We start from the raw sequence: 10,811 nt of genomic DNA on the forward strand, positions 1-10,811 counted from the left end.
GGTTTCTAAGCTTAAAAAACGAGTTTACTGAACTTGTTTTCAAAGCCTTGAAACCAAGTTTATTGTACTCGGTTTCTAGGATTTGAAACCGAGTTCAGTGAACTCGTTTTTCAAGCTTAGAAACCGAGTCCATTGGACTCAGTTAGGCTAATGCAGTACTGCACGTAGGCTTTCGTACATACATTTGAATTCTCTTGCTTTTGTCAATTTTTCCCTGCACCTTCTGATTCTTGAGTCAGGAACGAGTGGTTTTGCAGACAAAGAAACCGACTCATTGAACTCGGTTTTCAAGCCTGGAAATCGAGTTCAACGCTGTCGGTTTCCTAGCCTGGAAACCGAGTTCATTAAACTCGTTTTCTAGGCTTGGAAACCGAAACTCGTTTTCTAGGCTTGGAAACCGACAGCGTTGAACTCGATTTCTGCCTACGTGGCCACTTCGCCAACTGAGAGCTGCTGGTAAATGATAAAATAAAAAACCCAGAAATCGACCCTGCTTAACTCGAATTGCTAGAAACCAAAATAGTTTAAAACGTTTCCTAACTAAGGATATTGTTTGGGTTTTATTGTTATTTTCTAAAAAATCCCATGATTAACCTTGCAAATTTTGAGATAAATTATCAATATTTGAATTTGAATTTAAGTTGGACTTGTTAGAGAGATAGAGTGTTACTTTTTGTTAAGTTTGGATTAAACAGAAATATATATATATATATATATATATATATTTTTAAATGATGAGTTTGAGTTTAAGTTGGACTTGTTAGAGAGATAGAGTTTCACTCTTTGTTAAATTTAGACTAAACAAAAATAATTTTATTTAAATAAAATGATAATTTTATTTAAATATTGTGCTGATGTGAAAAATTGTAAGAGTTTTAGAAGTTTCGGTTTTAAATCAATTTTGAAGAATTTCATTTAGTATAAAATTTCAAATTGTAAAGTAGTTAGATTTCTAATCAATATAAATTATAAGAGAAGGAGAATTATTGATAATGGTGGAATGAAAAGTTTGATAAGAAGAATAAATAAACTAAAAAAAAAAAAATTTGTGACAGTTCAACAAAAATAAAAAACGAAACCGTGTATTAGGGAAAAAATTGTGACACTTTCTACCTGATAGCTATTGATTTTAGCATAGAAAAAGACGATGCGAAGGAGAAAAAAAAAAAAAAAAGTGATTACCTTTTGTATCTATCCCAAATGTGGATAAAGTAGTAGAGGAAAATGTTGTATATATATCTATAAATTTGCTAAAGTAATACGTAGAAGAAAAGTTGATAAAAAATTAAAGATGGTATTTCTATGTAAGAATAAAATATAAAAAAATTGTGACACTTCAACATTAAAACAAAAATAAAAAAAGGGAAAAAATTATGACATGTACTTCAACGTTATTGATTTTAGGATTAGAATAATAATTAAGGTTTCATATTTATCTCAAAATTGGAGTTTTAATTGGACTTGTTAGAGAGATTGAGTTTCACTCTTTGTTAAGTTTAGATTAAATAAAAATAATTTTGTTTTAAAAAAAAAATGATGAGATATTTAACTTTTAAACTTTTCCATAGTTTAGAAGTGTTGTCTAACATTGAACGTTATTGAGTTGTAAGTCCATAGTTACCAAAACCTACAAAGTAATTGACAATTCTTAAATTAATAAAGCAAAACTCCCAATAATTATATATACACACACACACACACTCAAAACTAATATAAATTGCAAATATATAAACAAAGACCATGATATGAGGAAGACACACCAAGTTTCAAATTTGAGTAGTAATATGATTTTCTCGTAGTAATAACAATATAGACAATTCAAATCATGGAACAATATCAAAATTATAATACCTAATTCCATTATCTTTTATGCTGAATCCAAACAAATAATTAATTGAAATTAATCCAAACAAATAGTTAATCAACCAAAAATCATAGCTTTTAATAAGAAAACAAAAAATCACATGAACCTAAATAAAAAGTATTGAAGGTGAAGGATTGAGATCAACCTACTGAGACGCAAATACCAAAAACTCCAAGACTTAAAACTTCAAAATTAATAGAATCCCCAAATTCTACTTCAAAACCAAACCAAATTCAAAAAATTTATATTTAACATACCAAATAAAAATTTATCTTTCTCTAGGTTGGAAGACATAGGTTGCAGTTTTGATTTTTCTCCAAAAAAATAAAGATGCTTTATCTGCCAAAAATATAATTAGTAGAAATTTCAACCCAAAAACCAAACCCACGAAAACAATGTCAATATAAATATGAAGATTAACCCAAATACTAAAAAAAAAAAAAAAATCAATTCTAAACATAACAAAAAAATACGATAGAAAGAAAAATATAAACAAATATCCACATATGTTGAATTGAAATTTTATTAATAATAAAAATATAAAAAAATTCGACATAAAATTCATTAATCAAAAAAGAAAGTAGAATTAGATTGCTTGCATTTTTTTTTTTTTTTTCTTTACGTTAGTCTCTGTATTTAAAAAAAATCCTAAAGTTAAGTTAAGTTTGGGGTTTTAAGGTGGTAATTGCTAAGGTTTTGAGGAGAGAAAAGAGACTCCTAATAGGAGTTCTTCTTTTTTTTTTCTTCTTAATCCTAACTTTTCTTTTCTCTTTTTTTTTTTTTTTTGGTTACGTGAGTCTTTTTTTTTTTTTTTTTTTTTGGGAATCCTAAAGTGAAGTTAAGTTTAGGGTTTTGAGATAGTAATTGTTAGGACTTTGAGGAGAGGAGAGAGAGTCCTAACAGGAGTCTCTCTCTCTCTCTCTCCTTTTCTTAATCTAATGTGACTCTTTTTTATTTTACAACATGAGTCACTTTTTTTTTTTTTTTTAGTCCTATTTTCAACGTGAGTCTCTCTCTCTCTCTTTTTTTTTTTTTTTTTTGAGTCCCATCAGAATTTTTGTTTTTATATAGATTATCAACGTTTGAGTTTGATTTTAAGTTAGACTTATTAGAGAGATAAAGTTTCACTCCTTGTTAAGTTTTGATTAAACAAAAATAATTTTGTTTAAAAAAAAATGATAATGATGAGTTTGAGTTTAAGTTGGACTTGTTAGAGAGATAGAGTTTCACTCCTTATTAAGTTTGGACTAAACAAAAATAATTTTATTTAAATATTGTGTTGTCATGGAAAATTGTGTGAGCTTCAAAGGTTTCGGTTATATATATATATATATTATGAATGTCACGTATCACACATCCAACTAAAAATAAAAAGAAACTGAAGGAAATTATTCTTCACCATTAAATTCTAGTTTAGAAAGAAACTTTTTAAACTCTTTATATATCTTTTTATTGGATATAAATTTTAAAAATCTAACTATTGGATTGTATTCTCTTATTATATCTTTAATGCTTAAAAAATTACAAGAAAATCAAACATCAATAACTATGTCATCAATCAAATATTTAAATATCAAAATTTTGTACCTAAAATTTTGCATAAAAATTAATTTTATTAATTGAATAGTAAATAACATTTAATTTGAACGAAATTTGACATGTGTATTAAGAATATCCAATTCAATAATTAGATTTTCAAAATTCACATCAAATAAAAAGTTATATGAAATGTTTTATCTCCAAACTACCTTGTCCAAAGGGAGGTGTGATAGGGAAAAATCCTATATAATAACCCCTTATTATTACAATAAAAAGAATTTTGACTCTCGACATAAGTGCAATCTTAGATCCTAGGTTCGTAACAATATATTCTCCCCAAAAAAAAAAAAAAAAAAAAAAAAAGAAAAGAAAAGAAAAGCAAAAGCAAAAGGGCCAATGTAGTGAATAAATGAAGAGAAAAGAAAGCAAAATAGGTTAGCAAGCCCAACCCAATATATGGCAGAAAGCCCATAATGCCCTTGTATAAAGGGATAAGGATGAATTTTGATTTTGCGAAAGTAAAGCAAACTGAAACCATGCAAAGCCACAGTGGCAGGATACATGCAAATAAATAAGATAAAGCCACAGAGGCAAGAAACGCATGAAGAAACAAGACAAAGCCACAGCAGTAGGAAATACATGAAGAAACAAGAGAAAATTAAAAGTGGTAGTAAACACGTGAAGAGGAAACAAGACAAAATCAAAAACCACAGAAAAACGCATGAAGAAGAAGAAGCCAAAGCTTGGGAAATGGGGCAGTTGGAGACCTATTGACCTATAACTTAGTCAATACAAGGGAGGCAGGGCCCATGACTAAAGAGGAATAGAGGGTGTGGTTTGCTGGGAAAGCTTACTTATCAAAATGGGTAAGAAATTGGTGGGAACCATCTAATGCATGTTAGAGAGCGAGGACAGAAGAGATTAATAAGGGTTTGTCGTTAAGAGAAAGAGAGAAATAGTGGTATTGTGGCTGGATTGGCTTTTGCCCAAAAGTGGAATGAAGTTTTCCACTAAGCAAGTAGTGGGAGTGAAACCACTACCAACGGCCAGAAGATAGTGGGAGTGAACCCACCTATATACGGTTAGAACGTGTTGAGTGCCTGCAACAGATAAAATAGTTGGTGAAAGTAAGAGCAAAAGGGGAAATCACCTGAGATTGTTCTTGGGGATAAAATGAACAATATCCATGAATATGGGGAGGATGGCAACAAGAATGAGAGAAGAACACAACATCAATCATGAGAGAATAGTAACAATGGTAGGAAGAATAATGGGAACAACAACCCAGTAACCAAGAGAATTAGAATAGTAAGTTGAAAGTGAAAGAAGAGAGAAAAAGGAAAAGAAAGTGATACATATAGGAGAATAGAGAATTGAGACAGTAGATACACAATAGACCTAGCATGCATCACTAGGCGATCTTTTCCCTCCCTCATACAAAACCATACTCTCTGTCATCTCAATCAAAAGGATAGAGAGTTTATGGCCTTGTAGGGTAATAAGGTTAAGTAAGTTAGAATTTGGGCTTTTTTTAGTATTATCCTATGGAGAACCCATTTACTTTTATCATTATGTTTGCTGTTATTACTATTTATTTCTACTGCTAACATTTTGGATTAACAATTATTCTGCTGTTACTATATATGTATATATTTCTCATTTTTTGAAGTGTTTGGTCATGTGCAAAGACTGGTTCCAGGGGAATTCCGCAGAGAGAGCTAGACCCAACTTTCCTAACCTCTACAAAAAGCCTTAGCCTAAGGTGCAAAAAGGCCCCTACACACACACAATCAATTGAGATTATGAAAAAACCCAATCATAATAATGATTTCAATTCAAATTAAAAAAAATAAAAATAATAAAAATAAAAATAAAAAACCTTGTTTCAATGTATATTTGCAAATCTTGCAATTGAGTAAACGTGAAACTAGGTATTAACAATAAATTAAAGCCAGGCTACGAATCAAGGAGGTATCGGTATATGCAATGTGTCATTTAAATACGGACCAAGAACATAATCAACCTAATAATTAACAAATCCTTTAAAAAAAAAAAAAAAAAAAACTCTATCGTCCGAAGAAAATGTTTTTAAAGTGGAGAATTCTCGTCAAGGGCCAAGCTTGCACTGTAATGTCCTCAAGGCCTAAACCACAATTGTTATTTGATTGGTTCTAATATCATTTTTCATGACTTGAGGAAAGTGTTAACCATATTTGAATCATACCTTAAATTACCAGTGAAAGTATAATTAAGGTTATTTGTAATCACTTATATAGCTTAAATCTTCCTAGTATATTCTCTATATAAAACTCAATTCAATATCGCGTAACATACACTCACACAAGCTAATCCAATTCGACCCACACAATTTAGAGTACGACAAAGCTTTGATCAAGGATGCTCATTTCTATTTTTAAGAGGTTATGTTTGCAAGACGTTCAAAACGTCATTTTTCAAGGCCAATTAGATGGAAGACTAGTATACATGGTTCAGCTGCCAGGATTTCATGATCCTAATAAACCCATTCATGTTTGGGTCTCGAAAAAAAAATCTCTAAATGGGCTTAAAGAGTCGCCATCGTTTTGGTACCACCATCTCAACTATTTCCTTCTCGTCTATGGTTTTGTCGCCTTAAGATAGAGACTTCATTCACTCTTCATTTATCAGCATTACTCTATTTAAGACAAGACACTTTCTCGTTTATTTCCTACAGACATTTGTTCTGCGATGTACATCACCTGTCCATTGCCTTTGCAATTAAAGACATGGCTTATTTTGTCAACATTGTAGCCACCTATTTTTCATCTGGATTTTAGTGAATCTCTAATTTTCCCACAAAGAGCAAGATCATGCCATATGCTAAGGCTGTAAACACATCCAACGAGAGAGGGAGAGGAGTGGGAGCTAGGTGCTACCTGGCTTTCCCCTTCCCCATTATTTTAATATGGTTTGATTCTTTATCAAAAGTTGTTCTTCTCTCTTATACACATATGCCTTAAGTAATAGAAAGATCGACCAAAAGTGTTGATTTTAAGGTATGAGTAATGAAAAAAAAAATCTTGATAACTCCAAATCCAAAACCAATCACGCGTGTTTGTTTCTTCATCAAAACTTGAGCTTCTCTCTAATACTTATATGCCTTCAGCAATATAAAGGTCTATCCAAACACCTAGACTATCTAATTCTCCAAAAAAAATAAAAACATAGATTAGAAGGTCAAAAGTGTTATTATTAAGGTATGTGTAATAGAAAAATGTCGATTACTCCAAATCCACAACCAAACACAGGCTATGGCCCTAAACTTTCCCCTCCCCCTTTATTTTTGTTAGAAATATATTAGCTCATTAGCATATGTCCAAACCTAATTCTATTTCGTGTGCAAGTCAAGTCTCCTACTTGTACTAGAAGTCTATTAGTCTAGGGTTTAGTCTACTATATATACACATGTTATGATTCATTGTAATATAGGATTTGTATTACATTCTAATATATTATTAATGTAACCCTTCAGGGTTTCCTCCGTGGATGTAGGCCATTAGGCTGAACCACGTAACTCTCATGTGTTATTGTGTTCTATACTTTATGCTTTCGCTTCCGCATTTATACTAGTATATTCAACATGGTGTATCAATGCTAATATTTAACAATTTTAATACCTTTTTTTTTTTTTTTTTTTTTTTTTTTTGCTAGGCGAAAATCAAGGTCAAATAATTTAGAAGAAATTCCTAAATTTTGAGCTACCTTGCACCGAAACCATACTAAAATAATAAGAAGATACTAAAGCACAATTTATTATGCTTAATTATGATATCTTACAATAGGTAGTTTCAAGATTGATGGTAGTTTAATTCCTATGCTGGCAAGCATTATTCTATATATTTTTTTGTCAACAGTCTTTGCCGGCTTAGTACACATAGGTACTTGTTTATCTCTTAAGGATAAATCTCAATGACGGACTTCATGCCAAACGATGACACAATTTTGTAGTAGCTAAAGCCAGCCTCCAAGAACAGCTTCTCCCATTCTTTCTTGTTTCTCTCTTTTCCAGTTAGCAAAACCATCATTAGTGCATCAAAGAGGAGCTTTGTAGTGGTAACATCATGTTCATCCTTCTCTTGATTTATCACTACGTCTATGACAATTACCTTTCCTTCCTTACCTTTGCTCGTAACAGCCTCCTTGCAATTTTTCAGTATTTTGACACATTCCTCATCGCTCCAATCATGCAAAATCCACTGCCAAATAGCAATATAACAATCAAATTTGAGAGCTTCATATCTCTAGCATCTTTTAAATTTAGCCAACCTCAAAATTATGTTAAATAATTCTTCAAAATTCTTTCACCTATGGAAGTCTTGAAATTTATCATTTATATTGTTCAGATTTACCTACCTAATATCTGCTTAATTATCTTTCTAACTGTTTGTAAACACATATGGAAAGTAATTGTGGTTAAAAAGCTTTTTCACATCATATGAATGGTACATCCACGCACACATGAAGAAAAATTCCTATTACCACCTTCGAGCCAAGAAAAAAAAAGGCCCTATTATAGTCAATATTAACGGCCAAAATTAACAATTGGACGCAACTTAAATAAATGCACACCCAATTCATTATTTAGAATAAATATTATAAGTCTAAAAGTGTACATCATAAAATTTTAAAAAATGTGATACTTTGTGAACACTATTAAATCTAGAAAATAAAGTACTAACCATCAAATAAACTCTCAAATTTAAGTGAAATTAAGATGATACTATTTCAAATATTAAAGACACATTAGTATGTCACATACCTTGAACAGAATGGCATCTGCAGGAGGGATATACTGAAACATATCGCCACCAACAAATTTCAGATTTTTACTATCTGGCAAGTTGGCAACAACATGTGGGAGATCAAACACTGTGCATTTCATGTGAGGAAATGCCTCAGAAATAATCCTTGCCACTGTCCCAGTACCACCTCCAACATCAACCAATGAACCTAAACCCTCAAAAATGGGCTTGTAGTCCTTTACAACCAAGTTCATCAGTCGGGAATCACTGGCCATTCCTTCATTGAAAATGTTATTGTATTCTGGGTTTTGGTTGCAATAGTCCCAGAGACCTTTCCCATGTGCTTTCTCAAAAGGTGTGAGCTCACTCCCCTGAAACCAATCTCCCAAGAACTGCCATGGGCTTACAAGTGCAGGATCAAGCATTGCCAGAACAAATGGTGATAAGCTGGTGACATTTTCTTTGAGGATAAGCCTAGAAGAAGGTGTGAGGGTATAGGCTTCTTCTTCTTTTTCTTTTTCTTGATTTTCATGAACTATTGTTTTAGCGAAGAAGCCAGAGTGCACCAATAGACGCATAAGCCTGTGCACGCAGCTAGTTTTTTCAGGGTGAATGTTAAGCTTAGAGACTAACTCTTGGAGAGTAATGGGTTGGCCATGGTTGTGGATTGTGTCAGGAATGCCTAGCTGAATTGCACATTTAAGTGACATGGAATCTATGTAGCTAAAAATGTGTTTATACAAATGACACTGAACCTGAAATAACTCACTTACTCCCTCACCATGAATGAGATCCATCTTAGTGTTGATCTCTTTAATTCTAAGCTTCTTATACTTCTCCATGAGGTCCAACTGCCTTCTTATATATAGATTGGTTGTAGATTACTGCTGCATTTCAATGCACAGTATGTTGGTGCCCAATTCATTACAGGACAAATAAGAGTTAGTTAGAAACGTACGTCGTTTTGGGTGGGGAGAGGGGCATTCCAAGTTTTGGAAATAATAATTTTAGAGAAATGTATAAGTGAGTGTGTGTAATAAAATTCATATCCAATAAATAGATATAAGATGTTACTTCTTACTTAAGTTGCGACAAAAACTATTTTCATGATTACTAAAAGAGTAATACTACAATTACAAATTTTAAAACCTTGTCTTCATTAGAATGTATAAAACCCCACGTCAGCAATAAAGAAGAGTTTTTCTCTCTGGAACTTGTCTACTCAATTACAAGAAACCCAAAAAAGCCAAGTCAGAAATAATTTTTTCTAACAAAAATAGTTAGGTAAAGGAGTAAAAGTAAGGGTAGAACCCTAAGAGAGTAGAATATCATATAAAATTCTAAGTATCTACAATATTTTCCTAAAGGTACCTCATACCTGCAGTAAAAGAGTAGAATAGTATATTATAAGTTTAAAACTTTGGAAAATTATTTAGTATTCGTTGAGATATTATTTCATTTCACATGAATGGTTAATCCCATAATGAATTTAATTATAAATGTCACATGTCACACATCCAACTAAAAAGGGAAAGAAACTGGAGAAAATTATTTCTCACCATTAAATACTAGTTTAGAGAAAAAAAAATTAAACTCTTTCTATATCTATTTATTGGATATGAAGTTTGAAAATTTGACTGTTTGATTGCATGCTCTTATTATATCTTTTGTGCTTGAAAAATTTTAAGAAGATCAAATATCAATAATTATGTTATTAATCAAATGTTTAAATATCAAATTTTTGTGATCTAAAATTATGCATAAAAATTAATTTTATTGATTGAATATTAAATAACATCCTATTTGAATGAAATTTGGCATAAGTGTTAAGAATATTCAATTCAATGATTAGATTTTCAAAATTCACATCTAATAAAAAGTTATAGGAGGAGTTTGAAAGTTTTATTGCCAAACTACCTTGTCTAAAGGGGGGTGTGATGGGGAAAAAAATCCTATATAATAACCCCTTATTATTACAATACAAAGCATTTTGGCCCTTGACATAAACGTCCCATACTTTGAAAAAAGGGCTATCTTAGATCCTAGGTTCATAACAATATATTCTCCAAAAAAATAAAAAAATAAAAAAAAAATAAAAAATAAAAAAAGAAAGAAAAGAAAAAGAAGTTCATAACAGTAACACTACTTTTTCCCTTTTTCAAAGTTTCAAACTCTATATTTTTGCTATGAAGTTAAATTTTAAATACTTAAAAGAATAGAGAAAGAAATGTTAAATTATGCATAATTTTTTAATAGCATTCAAGGTAGTAAAGATACAACTTTATAGTTATACTGCTATAATATTCTTAATAGTTTTATAGTTATTCTTAATAGCATTCTATGTATATTTAGATTAATCTCTTAATGTGATTGTTATTAATTATAAATTGATTACTTTTTTTTTTTCTTTTTTTTTGATGATATAAAAAAATGGGTTGGGTTCAAGTTACACTTGATGTAACTCTAAGTAATGTTACACCGCCCAATAACTTGTTAATAAATTTATATTTTTAAAATCCCACCATTGGATTACATGTTCTATATGTTCTAAACATGCATATCAATTTTCATACTAATTGGATATTCTTTACCATTTGATCGATAAACTCATTTTTTTTTTTTTTTAT

General features: G+C 30.8%; 1 protein-coding gene across 1 annotated transcript; it reads right to left on the reverse strand.

Annotated features, from left to right (window-relative positions):
• Positions 1 to 7,285: 7,285 nt before the first annotated feature.
• On the reverse strand, positions 7,286 to 8,982 carry LOC115981992 (trans-resveratrol di-O-methyltransferase-like). The gene is made up of 2 exons (XM_031104460.1): positions 8,202 to 8,982; positions 7,286 to 7,638 (listed from the first exon to the last, which is right to left on the reverse strand). The coding sequence occupies exons 1-2, from the start codon at positions 8,979 to 8,981 to the stop codon at positions 7,336 to 7,338; spliced, it is 1,083 nt and encodes a 360-aa protein (XP_030960320.1). The 5' UTR covers position 8,982; the 3' UTR covers positions 7,286 to 7,335.
• Between the last annotated feature and the right edge of the window lie 1,829 nt (positions 8,983 to 10,811).

This window comes from Quercus lobata, chromosome 3 (genome assembly GCF_001633185.2).
Source record: "Quercus lobata isolate SW786 chromosome 3, ValleyOak3.0 Primary Assembly, whole genome shotgun sequence".
In the NCBI taxonomy this organism is placed as follows: domain Eukaryota; kingdom Viridiplantae; phylum Streptophyta; class Magnoliopsida; order Fagales; family Fagaceae; genus Quercus; species Quercus lobata.